This window comes from Phaseolus vulgaris, chromosome 3 (genome assembly GCF_000499845.2).
Source record: "Phaseolus vulgaris cultivar G19833 chromosome 3, P. vulgaris v2.0, whole genome shotgun sequence".
NCBI lineage: Eukaryota > Viridiplantae > Streptophyta > Magnoliopsida > Fabales > Fabaceae > Phaseolus > Phaseolus vulgaris.
The window spans coordinates 24,537,133-24,559,571 of record NC_023757.2 but is presented as its reverse complement, the minus strand read 5'-3'; the positions used below and the strand labels follow the sequence as shown (position 1 = coordinate 24,559,571).

At 40.6% G+C, this 22,439-nt stretch overlaps 2 protein-coding genes across 2 annotated transcripts; one reads left to right on the top strand and one right to left on the bottom strand.

Moving 5' to 3' along the window:
* The first annotated feature begins 666 nt into the window (after positions 1 to 666).
* On the top strand, positions 667 to 1,428 carry LOC137839404 (secreted RxLR effector protein 161-like). The gene has a single exon (XM_068648521.1). The coding sequence runs from the start codon at positions 667 to 669 to the stop codon at positions 1,426 to 1,428; it is 762 nt and encodes a 253-aa protein (XP_068504622.1).
* A 14,848-nt stretch (positions 1,429 to 16,276) lies between these two features.
* LOC137839403 (uncharacterized) lies at positions 16,277 to 17,455 on the bottom strand. The gene has a single exon (XM_068648520.1). The coding sequence runs from the start codon at positions 17,453 to 17,455 to the stop codon at positions 16,277 to 16,279; it is 1,179 nt and encodes a 392-aa protein (XP_068504621.1).
* Between the last annotated feature and the right edge of the window lie 4,984 nt (positions 17,456 to 22,439).

Sequence of the window (22,439 nt, the reverse complement as noted above, 5' to 3'; positions counted from 1 at the left end):
ACCTGAGATGAACATCATAGGAACCAAATGGGTGTACAGGAACAAGATGGATGAACATGGGGCTGTCACCAGAAATAAAGCAAGGCTGGTTGCTAAAGGCTATAACCAAGAAGAGGGAATAGATTTTGGTGAAACCTATGCACCAGTAGCTCGACTAGAAGCTGACAGACTACTCTTAGCATTTTCCAGCATAAAAGGATTCAGGTTATTCCAAATGGATGTTAAGAGTGCATTCTTAAATGGATATATTAATGAAGAAGTGTTTGTCTCCCAGCCTCCAGAATTTGAAGACCACAAAAATCCAGAGCATGTGTACAAGCTCAAGAAGGCATTGTATGGATTAAAGCAGGCACCTAGACAATTGTATGAGAGGTTAAGTGAGTTTATGCTTTCTCAAGGTTATGACCGTGGCACCTATGATAAAACCTTGTTCATAAAGAAGAAAAGAGAAGACATTATACTTGTGCAAGTCTATGTGGATGACATCATCTTTGGATTCACAAATGAAGAAATGTGTGAAGCTTTTGTAGAAGTAATGAAAAGTGAATTTGAGATGTCAATGTTGAGAGAAATGAATTTCTTCCTTGGACTGCAAGTTAAACAACTCAAGGATGGAATTTTCATAAATTAAGCAAAGTACTGCAAGAATTTCTTAGGAAGTTTGAGATGGACCAATGCAAAGCAATTAACACTCCAATCTCCACAAGCTGCCAACTAGACCAGGATAATGCAGGAAAATCAGTGGATCAATCAAAATACAGGGGTTTAATTGGTTCTTTACTGTACTTAACTGCTAGAAGGCCTGACATTATGTTTGTTGTGTGCTTATGTGCTAGATATCAATTTGATCCAATGGAATCACACTACAATGTAGCTAAGAGAATTTTGAAATACTTGCAAGGGACTAAAGATGTTGGACTATGGTATCCAAACAATGTTTCCTTGAACTTAACTGGTTTTTCAAATTCTGATTTTGCAGGTTGCAAGGTTGATAGGAAAAGCACAAGTGGAACTTGTCACATGCTTGGGTCAAGTCTAATCTCTTGGCATTGCAAGAAACAAGTCCGTGTTGCTCTTTCTACAACAGAGGCAGAATATATAGCAGCTGGAAGTTGCTGTGCTCAAACACTATGGCTAAGGCAACAACTAAGTGACTTTGGAATTCTTTTAAATAAGATACCTATCAACTGTGATAACACTAGTGCCATTAATCTGTCTAAAATTCCAGTTATGCACTCAAGAACCAAACATATTGAAATTAGACATAATTTTCTAAGAGAGCATATAACTAATGGAACATGTGATATTAAATTCATTGGTAATGAATTTCAATTGGCTAACTTGTTCACTAAACCTCTTGCTAAAGATAGGTTTTACTTTCTATTAAATGAATTGGGTATTATTAGCTTAAACTGTCCACTGCAGTAATTTTTTAAATCTGTTATCTCCTGATTTAACGTGTTGTTTTTCTGTTTCACAATCATCACAACTTTCACTAGGAAAGAGAAACAATTACTTTTCTCTCTCTCCTTGACCATTGACTGTCTTTTGGTTATTAACCAACAGGTTTATGTTCATGTATGGGTATCCTAACTGATTTGATACATTTAATGATCAACAAATTTGATTTGTTAGCAAAAACATGTTTTCAATATATTCTTGCATCATTCAAAACTGCACCCTTCTGTACTACATGGACTCAAATCTGTACTGCATCTGTTTTCCTGATTTTGTATTCAAACCCGTGTTTTTCATAGTGTGATTTGGGTTCTATATAAATCTGGTTTAAATCAATTGTATTTTACACTTTATTTTCCTTGCTACAAGCTGTCCAGGTTCACATATGTTACTTTATCTGATTTTTCCTTTTATTGTTCATCATATGAATCTTGCACTAACATTTCTTCTAGCTAGAACTATCTCTCTTGGTGAATAGGTGCAAGTAAAAACAGGTTGAGCAATGGCATCCTCTTCACATAGAAAGAAGAAATCCAGAGAGCAACCTACCAGCAGCCAAGGTATTCTGGAAAACTGGTTTGCTGGAGATTCTAAAGCTATGACAAGGTTTATACATGAGACAAGCAGGAAGAAAATCAATGTACCTAAGGTTTTGGAATTTTCATGGCTGAGGAATGAAAATCTGACAGAAGCAAAAACTTTGCTTAAGCATAAAAAACTGAAATTTTTTATGGAAATGACTGGAAATGTCTATCCAGACCTAGTGAACGTGTTCTATAGCAACCTTGTACAAGATGACAAGAATCTTGTCTCCTATGTGAAAGGAGTAAAGCTAAAAATCACTAGAGAAATCTGGAGCAATGTTGACGGAGTCAAGTACTCAGGGCTGAAAGTGAGCAAAAGGAACATTGCTGGGATTCAAGGGTTCAACTAGATGCAGTTTTATAGAAGTTGTGTGAGGAATCCTACTGAACCAGTGGCCAGGTTTCATGCAGGTAATCTGACTTTAATTCCAAGACTCTCATGAAAATGGGTTTTCATAAGGAGGACGACAACTAGATTTTCATAAGGAATGCTACTCATAAAGCTGAGCATGAAGCCTTAAATCATGCAGATGCAGAGGAAGAGAATGTTGGAATGCTTAGGGAAGATGAAAATGTGTAGGCTCAACCATCTATGCAGCACATGGAGGATTCACCAGTTCATTCTTTCATGAATGAAGATGTTGTTGCCACAAACTACAATGCACTGGTTGCATATCAAGCTCTTGAATATATAGGTGAACCTTTAACAATTTTCGAAAGACAAGTTTTGGACAAGCTTGATACACTCACAGATGACCAAAAGACTTATTTTGAAATGACTCAAGCTAGGTTTCAACACCTAGACTATCAAATTGAAGGAGTCCAGGAGCAACTAGCTGAGCTTTACTATAAGAATATGTGATTCGTTTCAAATCTTTCTCTTTTATGTCTTGTTGAACATGTTTTCTAATTTTCTGCACTGGTTGTGTTTTAATTTCTGAACTGTAATAGCACCTTATGATGTCGTATTTTAAACTGTCATGTATGGCTATGGTGTGTTTCTTTTTATTCCATGCTCCCATTCTGTTAGATGAATCCAAAGGGGGAGAAGAATAGAATAACTCATCTAAGTTGCTGATCTGGTTCAGATATTTAACTGCAGGGAGGTATAATGTTATGAGTTTTGGTCTTTAACAGTTTTCTATGTATATTATGGAATCTAGTGCAGGACAGGTATTGATTATGGAATCTAGTGCAGGACAGGTATTCCATGATCTCTCTTCAAAGTTGTGCAAAGCAATGGGGATTTGTCTCCATCAAACAGGGGGAGATTGTTGAAGCTGGATGAAGCCTCTGTCATATAATAGTGTGTTTGATGAAGAAAATAACTAGTTTGCTTTGAAGGTTATAATGTGTGTGTGGACCAGAGTAGGAGAACTCTGTAATCGGTTGTCGATCATCATCACTTGTAAGAAACATATCAGCTCGACAACATATTGGACTAGAGTAGGAGAATTTTGTAATTGGTGGTCAGACATTAGCACTTGTAACAAATAGATCAACTCTGCAACATATTGGACCAGAGTAGGAGAACTCTGTAATCGGTCGGACGTCAGCTTGTTTGCTTTGAAGATTGTGCTGTGAAATTAAGTGATCTTGTATATAAGGTAGAGTGTGATTGAGGTTTCCTTTGCTTCATGACCTACCCTATGCCAAATCCAGGTGATAAGATCAAGCACAAAAAGTGTTTAAATGTTTTTCCAAAAAGCTCCTTAAGTTTTCTCACAAAATCAGGATACTGCACAAAAATAAATCTGTTTCTCTGTAAAAGAATAAGTTTATTTTTGTTCTACCGAAAGGTTTTTCGAAAGATTGTTAGGGCACAAAAAATGCAGTTCAGTTAGTTATTTCAGTTACGCTTAGCTGGCAGTTTTCCTGAAAAACAAAATGTTAGTTTTAAATTTAACCTGTTGTTTTTTATAACAACTTTTTAACTATTTTTTTAAAAGTTGTTAGAAACTGATTTCTTTATAAAGAAAGACTTTTCTCACATGAAGGGGTTCTTCAATCACAGTTTAAACAAATATAAAGTGTTTTTTGTATGAGAAAAAGGATTTGAATGAGTTTTTGAAAGTTTTTCAAAGAGATTTTCAAAATTGTTTGTTCTTGGTGTGCCTTGATCTTGGTGAAGGTGTTGGTGCGGTTTTGTGCAATTGGGACTACTGGTTTTAGTTCTTGCATCTTCTTTTAGGTGTTATCTTTCCTTTATTCTTGTTTGTACAAAGGTGTTTGAGTTAGTCACTTCTTGATAGGGTTTCTTGAAGTGCAAGGTGTGCTGAAATAGGGTTTTTCCAGCTTTGTTTGTATTGTTCTTGGAGGGTTCAAGAACTGTTGTGTGTTGTAAGTGATTGAAACTGTTTTTTAGTGGATTCCACCTTAGAGTAAGGTGAAACTGGATGTAGCTCATTATGAGTGAACTAGTATAAAGTGTGCTTGCATTATTCTTCTCATCCCTACACTTATTTATGATATTTTTGGTTAATCTGCTAAGAAATAAATATGTTCTTTTAAAATTGAATATGTTTTTTCTGGGTTTGCTCAAACTGTTCTTCTTGATCTGGAAAAGCTCTTTTAATCACAAACAAAGCTTTATGAATCTGTGTATTGATTTGTTTAAGAACAAACAGTTTCTTTACAAAATCTTTGTTAAAAATTCTCTTCTTTAAAAGTTTTGAATCAAAAGAACTCAATGCTCGATCTTTGGGTGCAAACCTTGTTCTCTTTTGTGCTGTGAAGAATAACTCAAATGTACTGAAGATTTCTCTGGTTGATCTTAATTCTAACCTGTACAAGTGTTGGTTTTGTTAAAGTGTACTGAAAATTAAATATGTTCTTTTCAGACTCAATTTGTTTCTTTTTCTGATATACTGTAAATCAGTTTGTGTTTGCAAAAATTTTATATGTTCAATTCACTCCTCCCCTCTTGAACTTAGACACTAATAGACTCAACAAATAGTATTAACGATATCAATATTTTTATTAATATTATTTATATTATTAATATTATTTTACTAATATTATGATTTTATTCGTATTATAACTCGTAAATCTACCTACCAACCATTATCATAATAATTATACACATAATATTAAAAATATTATTATAATATGTATAATTATAAAATCATAACTAATATTCATAAACAATAATAATAAATAATAATAATCATAACTAATAAATATACATATTAATATAATAATATAAATAATATTATTATCATTATATTAATAATATAAATAATAATATTATTATTAATATTAATACAAATAAAGCAATAATATTAGTAATAATATAAATAATATTAATAATGTTTATATTATTATTAATTATATTAATATTGTTAATCATATTAATAAGTATAATAATAATCATAATATGACAACAAAATTTGACTGGTGTAATGGTTAAAGCTCCTTTCGATTATTCTTCAAGGATCTTGGTCTCGAGTGTCACATGTTGCCATAACATAGTTGTAAATAATAATTGAAAATTAAATTATATCATATATATATATATATATATTTTGTTGAGAAAAAAATGTTAAGCTCAAATATCCTTTCTTGAAAAAAAAAACTAAAATTTTCTTGAAAAAAAGGCTAAAATATTGTCAGTAAGATTAATTGAAGAACGTTAATTATTATAATTATGGTTGAATATAAAAGGAATGAGATGTTCACCTAATAACACTTGGAACATAAATTAGTGAAACACGGCACAGAGTCATTTGGTTTGCTTCATGAATTTTGAGAAGATGAATCTGATGAATAGTAGGCAACATTCAAATTCCAGGATCAATAATGCATTAGATAATTTGGAATTTATTCCATCAGTCAATGCAAAGTTAGATACAGTGTCTTAGCTTTCGTAACACAAATTTAGTACCACTACCTTCTCTTTATTCTCCTTTATCTCAACACCTTTAATTTACCACTGGAAAAACAAAATATGTATACTAATAATAGGATAAAAATCTCACAAAAGCGTACCTAGATACATTATTATCATCATATCTCACCATGTCTAATGGTTTTAGAAAACAATCATAGGCAATAAAATCTCATCATACCATAAACATAAAAGCACTTACCCAAATCAAGACGAAAAACACTATAATAATGTTAAAATATAGTTTTCCATTTTGAAATGCTGCAGAAATCAGTAGAACTTAAATTTGACTAATACATAAGTATTCATTTGTAAGCAAAAGTGACAAGGACCCAACTCAAATATTTCCAATGGATTTCTTACTCTCAATCTCTCACGTGTTTTCTTTGGTTCCTCGATAAAGAAAGATAACAACACAACAATCCTACCATTTACTAACTTTGTTATTCCTTCCACCAATTATACGCAAGGCTAGGTAATTGTTTTCAAAGAAGAGGTCTTGGTCGATCACATAATAAGCAACAAATGTTATCCATGTATTGCAACAAAACCAATAGATTTCACCTTAAACATAAACATAAATTTCCATCTGAATATAGATTTGAAATCAAAGTTCGACCTTTCAAAACACATATGATGTTGTAGAATCTACTATCAATAACCTTTTTTTTTCTTTTGATCGGTAAAGAATAATTAAAAATAGAAGGGAACACTTGGGGTGCCACAACCCATATACAAAATCATATTTGAAGTAAAGATTTAGGGCAACCAACCAACAAAATAAAAAAAAACAAGTTTGTGAAAACTTAAAAACACAAAAACATATAACCTGAAACTAATCATCTTCATAAGTTTTTCGGATTACACAATTCCTCAGTTTACCAAAACACCAAATCATAGTAGAAAATCCAAACCAAAACCAAACAAAACACAGAAACTCCAACATTTGTTTGGGCTAACATCACCTCTAATCTATGACCCTTGGGCACCTCAAAACCCCTCCTTATCCCAAAGATTTTAAACACAAGACAGGACATTGACACCAATTAGAAAAAAGAGAAGTTAGCTCTATGGTGCTTTTTTTTATTCACAAAGAATGAATAAATATAAAGAGCACTTAAGCGCTACTCAAATCCTTGTAAAAAAAATTCCTATCAAAAGCTACACACCAGACCTATGTCCTAAACAATAGTAAACATTATAAGAAAATCATTAAATAAAAACTAATTTTAGAGACTAAAATAGTTAGTTACTATTTGACTAAATTAGAGACTATTTTATAAACTAAAGAAATTATTAGTATCTAAAGTAGTTTCTATTATTAATAAAAATTTATAAAATATTTTTTAAATTGATATGTAATCATTAACTACCAAAGTTTTAGCTACTTAGTACTTTATATTCTAAATTAGTTTCTATTAGTCTTTTTGAGACTAATTTAGAATCTAAAATATTAGTAGCTAAAAATTAGGTAGCTAATTTATATACCAATTTAAAAATCATTTTATAATTTTTTATTAATAATAGAAACCACTTTAGATATGAATAATTTTGTAATCTCTAAATTAATATATAATTTAGTCGATATAATGACTAATTATTTTTAATTTATGAATTTTATTGATATTTAATGATTGTCATGTAGTGATGTAGGGAAAACAACTATTACAAAATAGTAGACCCAAACTGACTACAAAACACTCCTCCCAAAAAAAATTATGCTTTGAAAGGTAGACAATTGATTCTGCATTATAGTGCTGGAACGCGATCCTAATTTGCATGCCTACCCTCTCTTTGCACAAAAAATAATGCTTGAAAAAAAGCCCATTACATGTCACAAAGAGAGGCTCTTAGGTCATAGATAACTCAAAAATTATAAAAATCCAACAGGGAAGAGATGAAGGGCACAAAATAAAGACCATAGCTCCTAGAGCACAAATTAACTTGGAATAATATCCTCATGTATGAACATGAATATTTAGAGGAATAACCTGTAACATAGGACACACATACCTTTGTGAAACATATGATCAAAGTAGAAAAGATAAAAAAGACACCTACACCTCACATAGATGATCAAACAATTAACTGTTATAATTCCCAAGAATCAAATGAGCATAAAATATGTTAGAGATTTAAAACTCTCAATAGGACCTTGGCACCATTTAGGATATGAGAAATTTACCGATTTTTACTTATGTTTAATCCATAACCAAATTTTTAATTGTGCAAGGCACCACATACTACAGAAATATCCAACTTCCTCTGCCTAAAGATAATATTATTCCTATGATTCCATACCTCTCTTATTATTGCAATCTAAAGACCTTTCCAAACACAATTATGCTTCCCATTTAGGTTCAAAAGGTAGAATTGATGAAAGCTTTCTATAATCCGATTATGATGTACAAAGGTCAAGTTGACCCACCTATCACATATCTTCTAGACAATACTAGAAATTTCGCAGAATAGGAACAGATGAGCTACCGTCCCATCTTCTTCATTGCACAACACACACCTAACATTACTAACCTGGACACCCCTAATAAGAAGATTTCCCTTTGTAGGGAGCCAATCTAGGATTACTCTCCAACCTAGGTGAAGAGCTGGTGGTGTTGTTTTTAAATTTCAGAGTTATTTAAACACCCCATATGTGTCCATCTTTGAATTATTTATGAGAGTAAGGTATGTAGATTTTACTGTAAAGAAGCCATCCTTATTTCCTTCCATAACCAACTATCAAAGATATCATAAAATTGTTTTTTCCTCCCAGTTCTATCTTTCCCTTCTCCAATTAAAATTCCAAACCCATCTATCATCTAACCAAAACCACATTTCATTAACAAATTTATCCTTGTCCTCTAATATTGAATACAACCTAGAACACTTTTCCTTTAGAAAATATTCACCAAGACAAAAATCCTTCCAAAACTCAATTTTATCCCCTCAACTGAGCTTCCACTTTATTCCCTTGTCGAACCACTTTCCATTCTCTTTATGATCACATGCCTTAGCTACATCCATCCACCACCCAAACTTGTTTTTTTCCTCCTTTTGCTCCAAATTTAAACCCCTCCAAGATCCATATATAGAGTTAAGAGCCTTCATCCATGATACAAACCAAGCCAGTAAGGAGATGACCAAGGATGCACATTATCGTTCACACCATGAGAAGTCATCTCAACAAACAAGTGAAAACCTCACCAAGGATTTAGCAGACCTCACTAGAGGGAGAAATGGACACAAACCAGAGCATCTAATGTTCTTCCAGTTGGTCTTCTTAAGAATAAAACAAGTTGTAAATAATTTGGGCTCTCTTTAGGGGTCCAAATAGATAGATATGCTAGAATAAGGTGCCCTTAGCATAATAAGGGTTGTAGTTATCATTTTAGCTTGTTCCTAGTCCTTTAGGAAGGAAATTTGACCTAGTTTCTAGAAGGACCAACCTAGGGTGAGGTTTTGACTTAGTCAAATCCTAAGGCTGCCCCTTTTTAGTGTTTCTCATCCTATCCTTGCTTCTTGTTCACCAAGCCACCATCTCCTATAAATAGGGTGCCTTACTCCATGTATTAATATGTTGAATTTGAATAGAAAAGTTACTCTGCACAATTTGTGTGAGGTGTTTGTGAGGCTTGTTTCCTCTTGGCTAGGTCTTATCTTGAGTAGTGTGAGACTCTCAAGTGGCGGCCCTTCACTCATCTTGGTGGCGACCACACCCCAAGTGGCGTGAACCACGCTCACAACCACTCCATAAGCTACTTTTCTTCCACTCTTTTCAATTCATTTCCATTTCATATATGTCATTGTCTTGAATTATTGCTCTTGGTTTTGATCTTGTTATATGCTTATGGTTCATCATTTGGTTCGGCCATGATCACCATTGATGTTTACCTTATTTCCATTTCCATTCCCCATTGCATTCCATCTCTCACTTTATATTGATTTTTCATCTTTGCCTTTGTGAAGTGCACCTTCACACATACTTAACCATTTGGTTAAGTTCGTGTCTAGTGGGTATCATCCTTAGGTTTCACTATAACTTTCTAAAATCCCAACTCTAAGTAAAGTGTCACCATAAAATGGAATCATCTAAAAATCAACTCACATCATGTGGTTATCAAAGCTTAGGTTCTTAAGCTTATTTTGCTTTGAGTTGATTTGAAACTTTACCTTTCTTGCACCTTTAATTCCTTGTCTTTACATTCAAGCACCTTTAATTTATTGTTTTTACATTCAAGCACATTTAATTTCAGCCCTTTACTTTCTTGTTTTTCAATTCGACATTTATCTTATCAATTAGCTTTGTTTTCACTTTTGGATTAAAATTGTGTCTTCTTTTGATCTTGCCTCTTTTGCTTTGAGTCATATGTTCTTTAGTGTTTCTAGGAGTCCTTATATTTTGTTTCTACTTACTTTGCTTTTAATTGTGAAAGTTTACAAGTAATTGTAAATTTGTTTTTGTAGAAGTAGATTTATGTTCCAAACAAAAGATTTCAAGTGATCAATTAAATTGAATCCCAAAATTTTGTGCTATTTGGTATACATGATCAAAACTATGGACATATCATTTCCATAATCCAAAAACAAGTTTAATATATTTCCATAATCCAAAAACAAGTTTAATATATATATATATATATATATATATATATATATATATATTAGAGAAGTAGCGCAAGCTTTTGGTTCCAATCTCTTCAAATAGCAACATTTCAAATAGTGGGTTCATTTTGATTGGCAAATTGATTTCAACATTGTGGAGTTTTTATCCTTTTGCTTTAAAAATTTCTAAAGAAAGGAAAATTTCATTGTTAAAAGTTTAGTAAGTATCTTAAAGTCTTTTTGTGTGCCTTTTCTTGCTTGTCTTTTGTTCTTGCCGGTTGACTCGCCTCGCTGGTTGACTCGCCTCGCTGGTTGACTCGCCTCGCCGGTTGACTTCAACGGCTGCTTTGGCCCTCCTATCCTTGCCTGAAAACTGTGCCTTCCCCGTCAAGAAACTTCTCACCTGCAAAGGCAAAGGGGCGCCCTAGTGGCCGTTTGCACTCCAACGCTCAAGTCAGTATTAGGGCAAAGAACACTAAGTGTATAGAATAGCTTCAGTCTTAAAAACTGCGTACCTTGCTAGGGTTCTTAACACCCTTTAAATAGGTTGAAACTAGGGTTTAACTTTGTTCTATTACCATTATCTAGGGTTCCTTGGAGAATGTCCCTGTGCTGCTATTGTGTAATCTCACATGAACCTCCCTTAACTGGAGTGCAACGAATAATTAGAGTGGCCGCCTAGGTACCAACTTGGTGCACCTAATATTCAGCGCCATCTGTTTCGCGGGTTCCCTAAGTACCCACGTATAATGCATGCAAAAACCCTAATTCTAATGGGCCTTAGGATTATTCATGGTGCTGCGCCTTCATGCATCATACACACCACGTGCATGGATCCCTCGTGACTTAGGCTTCCCACATATCTTTTGTCTTTAACTGTTATCTTAACGACATTCTAGGGCCCACCTTACGGGGCCTTCCACTTCATCCTGACGACCGATGTCCGATCTTCTCCCTCTACTAGCGAGGTCCAATATCAATCTCCAACATCGGGCTTAGGATAGCAACCCAAAGACCGACCGACTCCCGGGTATGTGTCTGGGGCCCACTTCACGTGGCTCCCTTCCATTACCAAGTATCGATGTCCGATGTCTGAGGTCAGCCTCTGAGTCGATGACCGAGGACTGGTCGGGACACAAGCCCCCTAGTCTCAAGCTGTAACTTGCTTCAGTAAAGAGACTAAGTGATCGCGCTGCGCGACCTACGTGGCACTGGGTAGCTAGTGTGAACAGTACACCGAAGTGACGTTTCATCGTTCTCCACGTGATCTATGTACACGTGTCAAAATCGATGGCCGGGATTTGTTGGCGCTTGAACTTCCTAGTGCATTGTTCAAACATCTTAACCTTACGCTCCCACTACTGTTTCATCACTTTCATTTGCACGACCTCCTCTTAGCTCTCTGCGCAGAAAAACACTCTCTTCTCTTTCCCCCTGTTCAAACCTCCGGATTCCAACACTCGAAAGGTACGATTTTTACTTTCCGATTGCTTTGCCACTTACGATTTTATTGTTCGCGACATGATTACACCTGCCAGGGTCTGTTTATGATTTCCGCATTTCCTGTGCATTTATTTCTACTATTCACGCTTCGGGTTTCTGTTTTCTGGGTTTCTTCTGATGCTGTTGAGTCGTGCCGCTTCCCTTCTAAAGTTTCTCCTTTCTTTTTCTTTTTATCTTTCTCGTCAAGATGACTAAGCGAACGAAGCGAGTTCCCGAACCGGCTTCTCCTTCGGACTCTGCTTCTCCACTTTCCTCAGTTCCCCCCCTCCTGCCTCTTTTTATGAGTCTCTGTACCGTTGGGCTCCAGCGGACTTCTTAAGGGAGACATCTACCTTCACTACCCTGAAAAGCATAGCAGCTTATAGAAAGAGACAATCGTGCCACCCGTTTCGTGCGGATGGTGGCTTGCCGCGTGGGGGAACCGGTGTGTGCCGATGAGGCCTCCGACCCTGAGGATCCTTTCTACTTTGTATACCCGACCCTCTTTTGAAGGCTGGGGTTCCGGTTGCCCTTTACCTCCTTCAAGCGTACTTTGCTGACTGAGTTAAATGTGGCCCCCGCCCAACTTCATCCTAACAGTTGGGCGTTCGTGCGGGCATTTGCAATTTTCTGCTGCAGTCTTGGTCTTAAGTCGTCGGTGGACATCTTCCTCTACTTCTTCGAGGCCAAAGACCCGGGAAAGAAGTTGTGAGTTAGCCTCAATGGCGTGGCTGGGAGAGTACTCTTGACACTCTTTCAGCAATCATACAAAGGGTTTAAGAAGAACTTTTTTAAAGTTCGCTGCAACCGGAGGGACCCTTCTCTTTTAGATGGGTTCCCCTTGTACTGGATAGAGAAGCCGAACCTACAGAGGGTCCGACGTCTCGAGGATCTTTCTACCCTGGAGAGAGGTGTATGTGAGCTTTTGTCCGAGTTCACCGCCCCTCTGAGTACTTTGGAGCTACTCAAGCGTGAGTATAGCCTCGAGGATCTTGAAAGCTATATTGGTATTCCTGCACTCTCGTGCTTCTTATTTTGTTATGGTCTTGCATGTATCCTGGTCTTGTTTGCTTGTTTCATATTGACCTGTTTCTACTACACAGATATGCGTCTCAGCGAAGATAAGAAGAGGAAATTGGCGGATCTCCTGCCTAAGCAAAGGGCGGCCACCATTAGGACAGGACTTTCAATACCCTTGGCTCCTTCGACATCGATTGCTCCAACCTCTCAGCCCACTAATCCAGCCCCTACCGTCGGTGAACTCAGGAGGGTATTGGCGGTAGAGTCGGATGACGAAGACACTTGCATCGGCCTGGTCTTCAAGCGACCAAGGGTGGGCACATCTGTGGTGCCTTCAGCTTCTGTCTCGGCTGGCGCTCCGACCTTCATAGACCATTCTCCTAGCGCCTCCTCCCCTCTTCCAGCTGCTGCCCTGGAGGGTGGGGGAGAGAGTGCAACTAGAAGTCAAGAGATGGACTCCCCCACGCCCCTCCCTTTGCTGCTCAGACAAGCGCTTAGTCGTTTCCAAAGTTGTGAGGCGGAGGGCCTAGATGATATTCTCCTTCAGGAGCGCGTGGCTAACGTTCTGGGGGACCTCTTGTTTGGCTCCAACCGGGCACTTGCGAGGACGCAAGCTTTCAGGGACCTCGAGGCCAAAATGGTGAAGCTTGGGGACGATTTTGTTGCCAGGGCCAAAGTCTTTGCCAACCGTGAAACTGCTCTGTACCTGGAGATGGCCAGCCTTCGTCAGACTGAAAAAGACGCCAAGAAGGCCCTTCAAGACAAGAGCCTGGAGGCTGTCGAGTTGGAAGCAAAGATCCTGCCTCTACGTACCCGCACGGTTGAGCTAAATGACATTGTGGCCGAACTGAAGGGGAAGGTGGCTGATCTGGAGAGTAGGGGCACACAACGCGAGATCCTCCTAGGGCAGGTTGAGGGCGAATTGGTCGAGAAGACTGAGTCCTTCAGAAGGGCCGAAGAGGAGCTTATGAATGATGCTGCTACGGCCTACGATGAGAGGTTTCAAGATGCTGTCGCTCAGTTCACCTGCACATACCCTGAAGTAGATCCCTCCCTCTTTGATGAGTCCAAATGCGTTGTGGATGGCCAGATCGTGCCACGAGGATGACTCTCTCTGTAACTCTATTTTGTAGTCAACCAAACTTCTTTGTATGTATACTTCATAAGCATTTATTTCTTTATAACTGTTGTTGCCTTGCGTAGTTGTTTATCTGTGTGGAGTTTGATACGTGAGAGGGGGCGTACGCCTTCCTCTTCCTGATGTTGGCTATCCCACACGGGTGGCTACTTTCTTAATTTCACCCTTGCTGTATAGAGTCAGGGTATAGCTGAGAATCCGATACTTGCAACATACTTTCTTTTGTCTTGGCGTATTCACACGAGTGGGGTTTACCTAGGGATGCCAAACTACCTCTGTTTTCTGCGCGATATCCAAAGGAAAGAGGTTCCTTTAGTTTTTTCCCGAACCATGTTCTTTTTCACCTAGGTAAACTTGCACCAGAGGGGCTTATTGGGAAGACCAAACTGCCTCCACTTCTCTGGGCATCACTTCGAGGGAAAGGGTTCTTTTATCTTAACGAACCATACCGTTCTCGAACTGGGTGATTTCTCGCAAGAGGGAGGTTCCCTCAGGGAACCATACTACTTCTGCTCTTAACTACCACCACAAGGGAGAGGTTCGTTCGTTTCTGCAAACTGTACTATTCTCGGGCTTGGTGAACTTACGTAAGAGGGAGGTCCACTCAGGGAACCATATTGCTTCCGCTCTTAACTTTATCACTACAAGGGAGAGGTTCGTTCGTTTATGCGAACCGTACTATTCTCGGGCTTGGTGAACTTACGTAAGAGAGGTCCACTCGGGGAACCATATTGCTTCCGCTCTTAACTTTATCACTACAAGGGAGAGGTTCATTAACTTTGCAATGTACTTTTAACTGAATAACTTTTATTCGGGTGATCTCGTTAAAAAAGCCTTTTAAGGGAAAAAGAGTGTCCCCATAAACGTGTACAAGTGCAAGATTTAACTAAAGTAAAACTTTAGGTCGGTCGCATTCCAAGTGCGAGGAATCACGCCACCTTCTAATGTCTCGAGTCTATATGCTCCATTTCCAAGGGCCTCCGTTGTTCTGAAAGGACTGGTCCACTTGGGAGATAGCTTGTTTTCTAACTGGTACGGGTGAGCCTTCCTCATCACCATGTCGACGATCTGGAACTAGCGAGGTCTTAGCTTGGAGTTGTACTTGTACTCCACCCTCCTTTTCAAGGCTTCAACTTTGATCTTTGCTTCTTCCCTCACTTCATCCAGTAGGTCCAGGTTCACCTTTCTTTCTTCGTTCGATTCCTCGACCACGAAGTTCTGGAAACGTGGTGAGTTCTCCTAGATCTCTACTGGGATCATAGCGTCCGAACCATACACCAAATTAAATGGCGTTTCCTTGGTTGTGGATTGAGGGGTGGTGTAGTAGGCCCACATGATTCTAGGAACTTCTTCTGCCCAATTCCTTTTGGATTTGTCCAATCTTCTTTTCAGACCTCTGAGCAGAACTCGGTTGGCCGACTCCACCTATCCGTTCGTCTGGGGGTGTTCTACTGACGCAAATACTTGTTTTATTCCCAACTCTGTACATAGTTTACCCAGTTGCTGACTTGCGAATTGGGTACCATTATCAGATACTAACCTCTTCGGGATCCCGAAACGACACACTATGTTTTTCCACACAAAGTGTTGGACCTTGTGGGTCGTGATCTGCGCTACTGGTTCAGCTTCGATCCACTTCGTGAAGTACTCTATGGCAACCACGAGGTACTTCATCTGCCTTATTGCCAAAGGAAAGGGCCCCAAAATATCGATTCCCCACGTATGGAATGGCCATGGGCTGTATATCGATCTCAATTCTTCTACGGGTGCGTTGTGCCAATCAGCGTGTTGTTGGCGCTGTTTGCATCGTTGGGCGTATCTTGTGCAGTCTGCCCTCATGGTTGGCCAGTAATAACCTGCATGGAGGGCTTTTGATGAGAGAGATCGGCTGCCAATATGGCTACCATATATTCCTTCGTGTAGCTGTGCCATGATGCGCGAGCATTGCTCACCATCCACACATACCAGTATGGGATGGGTGAATCCGTGCCTAAATAACTTTCCATCAATTATAGTGTACTTGCTTGAATTTTTCTTTATTTTCTGGGCTTCTGCGGGATCTAACGGGAGTATTCCGTCAGCCAGGTAACACTGGTAGGCTATCATTCAAGTTTCTCCTACCTCGATCTGTTGAACCTGTGGCACTATCTCTCCAGGAACCGGATACCTGCTTATTCTAGGCGTTTTCATCATCTCCTGCGGTAACGATTGATGACTCCTCCTTGTCCCTTCCGAAGTGTCAACATGTTGGATTTCTGCCATTTTGTCCGTGGTTGTTCGAGGTGTCTTCAGAGTTTCCTGAATCACCGTCCTCTGCCTGCCCCCCTTGCCCGAACTGGCGAGTTTTGCAAGCAAGTCAGCTCGGGCATTTTGTTCTCTGGGTACATGGACTAACTCGAACACGTCGATTGATTCTTTCAGCACCTGGACGTATTCTAAATATGCGACCATTTGAGGGTCTTTAGCTTGGTACTCCCCCGTGACCTGTCCTGTAACTAACAAAGAATCACTTTTCGCCAACAATCCCCTTGCTCCCATTTCCTTTGCTAACAGCATTCCTGCGATCAGGCCCTTGTACTCCGCTTGGTTGTTACTAGCTTTGAAAGCGAAACGGAGGGCCTGCTCGATTAGCAACCCATCCAGACCTTCCAAAATGACACCTGCTCCACTACCTTGTTGGTTTGAGGAACCATCTACTGAGAGTACCCACTTGAAATCCGCCCCTTCTTGATGGGTAGCTGCTGAGGAGAGTTCTACTATGAAGTCGACATAGATCTGGCCCTTGATGGGGCCCCTGGGTTCATAATGTATGTCAAATTCAGATAATTCTACCGCCCATCGTGCCATTCTTCCCGCCACATCTGGTTTCTGCAAGACTTTGTGGATTGGAAGGTCCGCCATTACCATGACGATGAAACTCTGAAAATAATGGCGGAGCCTTCTTGCTGAAAAGACTACTGCTAAGGCCGCCTTTTCCAAGGTCTGGTATCTTACCTCCGACCCCTGCAACACCTTACTAACGAAGTAGATTGGTCTTTGTACCAGGTCCTGTTCTTGTAACAAGACTGAACTGATAGCCCTTTCTGTAACTGTGAAATACAAACGGAGTGGGGTACTTAGCTCGGGTTTGCACAATACTAGAGGGCTGGCCAGGTACTTCTTCAATTTTTCGAAAGCCTCCTCACAGTCACGGGTCCAGACGAACTTGTTGTTCCTTCTCAAGCACTGGAAATAAGGATGACCCTTGTCCTCTCCTGCCGACACGGACCTGGACAGAGCGACCATGTGCTCTATCAATTGCTGCACTTCTTTCACTGAGATCGGGCTTCTTATATTTATTATGTGATGTGAATGCAATAACAAGAATACATGATTCTTTGACATTCTTAGGAGCAACTTGAGTTGGTCATGAATTGGCACTTTACTTAGAATTGGATCAATGTTCTAATTCAAGAACTCAACAAGACTTTGCACCGAACCAAAGCTCACATGGAAGTCCATATATTGTCAAATGGAATCAAGCAACAAGAATTGAAGAACAACAATTGAAAACCGAACAGAATTGAAAGATATAACTACTGCACCGAACAGAAATTGAAGACTAAGCTAGGAAACACAAATTTAAACGGTGAAAAAGGATGAAGAACACTAAACATTGGAAACTACCGATTGAAATTGCAAGAGATGAAAGAATGAACACTTATGGAATGAAGCTTGCTGGATTTGAGACTTTGGAACTGCATTCACGCCACTTGGAGTCTTGTTCCAAGATAAGTGAAAGGTTGCCGCCACTTGAAGCTCACCATTGGCACACAAGATAAGGCAAAGGAAGAAGAAGACAACAAGACTCACAATTTCTCTCTAAACTTGAGTATAGTTTCTCTACTTCTAATTTCCAAATCTCATTTGTACAAGGGCAGCACCTTTATTTATAGCCTATAAGGTGCTGAAATGCTAAGCTAATCAAATGCAAATGTGCCCCTAAATGACACTCAAATTCGGCGCCAACTAGTGCATGAAGGAAGTGTGACTTTCCTTCCTAGTTTGGCACCTTCTAACTCATATCTACACTCCCCCTAGCATCCCTTACTAATTTCACACCTATTTATTAATATGCTTACCCCTACTCTACACAATAGAAATAAGAAGAGTCATCTTTTGATACTCTTGTCCCAAAGCTCTTGCCATGCTCCTAGTGATTCGTTGGGCTTGGGCCCCTTGTTGGGCTTGGGCTTCACGGGCTTGAGCGTCCTCTACTTGGTTTCCATCATTATGGCAACACACTTCTCGGGGTTCGCCTCGATTCCTCGTTCAGTGAGCAAAAAACCTAGGAATTTCCCTGCCTCTACTCCAAACACGCACTTCTCCAAGTCCAACTTTAACCTGTATTTTGCTATTGTAGTGAATTACTCTTCCAAGTCAGCTGCATGTTGTTCCCTCTGCTAGGTGGTGACCACCATGTCATCTACATATGCTTGGACTTTTTGTCCCAATATGGGTGCCAACACCCTGTCCATTAGTCGTTGGTAGGTGGCCCCTGCATTCTTCAGCCCAAAGGGCATGGCTTTATAGCAATAACAGGACAACTCGATCATGAACGCGGTGTTGCATTCGTCCCTAGGGTGCATCATGATCTTGTTGTAACCAGAGAAAGCATCCAGGAAGCTTAGCAACCTACACCCCGAGGCACTATCTACCAAGGCATCGATGTTGGGCAGCGGGTAAGAATCCTTTGGGTAGGCTTTGTTGAGATCCGTGAAGTCGACACACATTCTCCACTTCCCATTTGCTTTCTTCACTAGCACCACGTTGGCTAACCATTTAGGGTACTGGATTTCCCTGATGTGGCCAGCCTTCAACAGTTTCTCCGTCTCCTCCCGGATGACCTGTCGCTTCTCTTCGTTGAAATTTCGTCTTCTCTGGCGGACAGGCCGGACGCTGGGGTCCATAGTGAGGCGATGACACAAGAAATCAGGGTCAATGCAGGGCATGTCAGCGACGGACCACGCGAAGGCATCGAGGTGTCGTGCTATGACCTCAAAGATTTGGTTCCGTGACTCTCTGTTTAATGATTGCCCAAGTTTAAACATCTTCCTTCTGATCTCCCTCTCTACCACACCTCCGGCAGGCTCAGGTCGGTTTTCTCGGATGATCTCTTCTCGGGTCACTCCATGTTCCCTTGGTGGTATGAACGTGACAGAGAATATCCCTCCTTTCGTCTTTAGGCTATTTTTGTAACACTTCTTAGCTTCTCCTTTATCGGACGCGATGGTGATTACTGCTCCCTCAAGGGAGGGCAATTTCACTTTCATGTGTTTTGTGGAGGGAACTGCCCCCAGCCTGTTTAAGGTTGGTCTTCCCAATAGTATGTTGTAAGCTGAGGGTGCGTCGACGACAAGGTACCTAATATTATTAGTGCGCGAAGATAGGTTGTCTGTGAACGTGGTACTTAGTTCAATGCACCCATGGACTTCTACCTCATTCCCTGCGAAGCCATACAAACGTCTAACGTAGGGCTCTAATTGGTCCGTGGATAACCGTAAGTGGTTGAAGGTTGTTAAGAACATAACATCGGCCGAACTTCCTTGATCTACGAGGACATGGCGCACCCTTCTCCCGGCGGCGACTAGAGAGATTACCACTGGGTCATTATCGTGAGGTATGACACCTCGGAGGTCGGCTTGTGTGAAAACGAGGTCGACGTCGGGAATGAGATCTACCTGTGGTGCCTCCACTGTCGTCTGGGAGGCGGCACATTCCTTTCCTGAAAACCCTCCTGAGATAGTGTTTACCTCTCCATGAATAGGCACCTCGTGGCCCTGATCCGCTCCAGTAGTCACCAATGTCTGATCGTCCATCTCTTCTTGCAGGTAATCCTTCAGGAACCCGCTCTTTACTAACTCGTCTAGTTGATGCGCCAAGGCCAGGCAATTTCGTATATGGTGGCCATTCGCTTGGTGGAATTCACACCAAGCATTCTTTTTGGGCCCCATCTTCCTATCAGTCTTCGTTGGTACCTTGAATCTAACTGCTATGTTAGGGATGTCGATCAACTCCTTGAGCTCCACTCGGAAGTTATGCTTTGGGGGAGGATCCCTTCTCGTGCGTGCCCCCCTTGGGGTCCGCTCCTAGGGTTTTTCCGCCCCTTTCTTCTCCACTGTCGCTTCGTGGACTCTCATAGGCTGGGGTCGGGTGGTTGCTCGTGGTCGGACAGGAGCGACGAGGCCTTGCTTCTGCGTGACTCGGTCATCTGCGACAATGTGTGCTAACGCTCGACGTCGAATCTCTGTGAATGTCTTCGGGTAGACCCTTAGAAATGATTCGCTGAAGGGCCCTGGTAACATTCCCTTGACAAAGGCATTAACTATCATGGCCTCATCGGTGGGCTTCAAGCAGACCACTTGAATCCCGAATCTGTTCAGGTAGCCCTTCATGGATTCCCCCTAGTACTGCTTGACATAAAAAACATCGTAAGAAAGCCGGACGGGGGCCTTGTTTACAAGGTACTGTTCCTTGAACAGTGTGGCAAACTGATCAAAACTAGTAATGTGTCCGTCGAGGAGGCTGATGAACCATTCTAGTGCTGCACCTGATAGGGTGCCCATCAACATCTTACAGTAGACGACGTCAGATCCTCCGGTGAGCATCATCTAGGTGTTGAATGCTGTAAGATGGGCTTCTGGGTCTTCTACTCCTATGAAGGAGACTATCAGACCTAGAGACATTGTCGGTAACACGACACTCATGATTGCTCGCGAGAATGGCATGGGACGTGCCCTAAGTGGCACTGGTGGTGCACACTCGTCCTCCGCACGTTCTCCCACCTGTTGTAAGTCCCTTCGTATTTCCTCATTGGCTCTGCGTAATTCTGCGTTGTTCGCTCGAGAAGCTGCTACTTCTGCTTGGAGAGCGCGCATCGTATCCAGGACCTACTGCGTGGTCACATTGTTCTCCTCGGGGGGTGCCCTTCCCTCGGATCTGGCTGCAGCCCGTCTCGTACTCCTCATATTACTGGTTAAGACTCCTTACATAACTGTGAGTGGGACCTTGTTTTAACGAGCCCCACGGTGGGCGCCAAATGTTCTTGCCGGTTGACTCGCCTCACCGGTTGACTTCAACAGCTGCTTTGGCCCTCCTATCCTTGCCTGAGAACTATGCCTTCCCCGTCAAGAAACTTCTCACCTGGAAAGACAAAGGGGCGCCCTAGCGGCCGTTTGCACTCCGACGCTCAAGTCAGTATTAGGGCAAAGAACACTAAGTGTATATAATAACTTCAGTCTTAAAAACTGCATACCTTGTTAGGGTTCTTTGCACCCTTTAAATAGGTTGAAACTAGGGTTTACCTCTGTTCTGTTACCATTGTCTAGGGTTCCTTGGAGAATGTCCCTGTGCCGCTATTGTGTAATCTTAGCGTATTTGGCACATGAACCACCCTTAACTGGAGTGCAACAAATAATCAGAGTGGCCGCCTAGGTACCAACTTGGTGCACCTAATATTCAGCGCCATTTGTTTCGCGGGTTCCCTAAGTACCCACGTGCCATGCATGCAAAAACCCTAATTCTAATGGGCCCTTACGCCTCCTAGGATTATTCATGGTGCTGCGCCTTCATGCGTCATACACACCACGTGCATGGATCCCTCGTGACTTAGGCTTCCCACATATCTCTTGTCTTTAACTGTTATCTTAACGACATTCTAGGGCCCACCTTACGGGGCCTTCCACTTCATCCTGACGGCCGATGTCCGATCTTCTCCCTCTACTGGCGAGGTCCGATATCGATCTCCAACATCGGGCTTAGGATAGCAACCCAAAGATTGACCGACTCCCGGGTATGTGTCTGGTGCCCACTTCACGTGGCTCCCTTCCATTACCAAGTATCGACGTGCAATGTCTGTGGTCAGCCTCTGAGTCGATGACCAAGGACTGGTCGTAACATCTTTCTTAAAAAGTTTTGGTCATACATCTTTTCTCAAACTTGGTTTAGCTTTCTTATTTTGTGCTTTTCTTGTTTGTCCTTTAAAATTTCCTTAAGTTTTGTTGTAGTCCTATTAAGATCAAGTGCTAAGGGCTTTGTCCTTTTCATTTGAGAGATTTCAACACCTAGAAAGACCTTTGTTGAGGGGAAACTTTCTTTTTTGAGTGCCTTGTGTCTTCTCCTCTTTGTTTTACACAAGAGTGACGCATGATTGAGGGAGAGTGATCTAACTTTTCTTTCACTAATTCTTTGTTCATTATTTTTATTTTATGGCTCATCTTTCTTAAGGGGA

Excerpts from the sequence above, each read along its gene's own strand:
- LOC137839404 (XM_068648521.1), top strand. The coding sequence starts at position 667 with ATGGACCAATGCAAAGCAATTAACACTCCAATCTCCACAAGCTGCCAA.
- LOC137839403 (XM_068648520.1), bottom strand. The coding sequence starts at position 17,455 with ATGGTCGCTCTGTCCAGGTCCGTGTCGGCAGGAGAGGACAAGGGTCAT.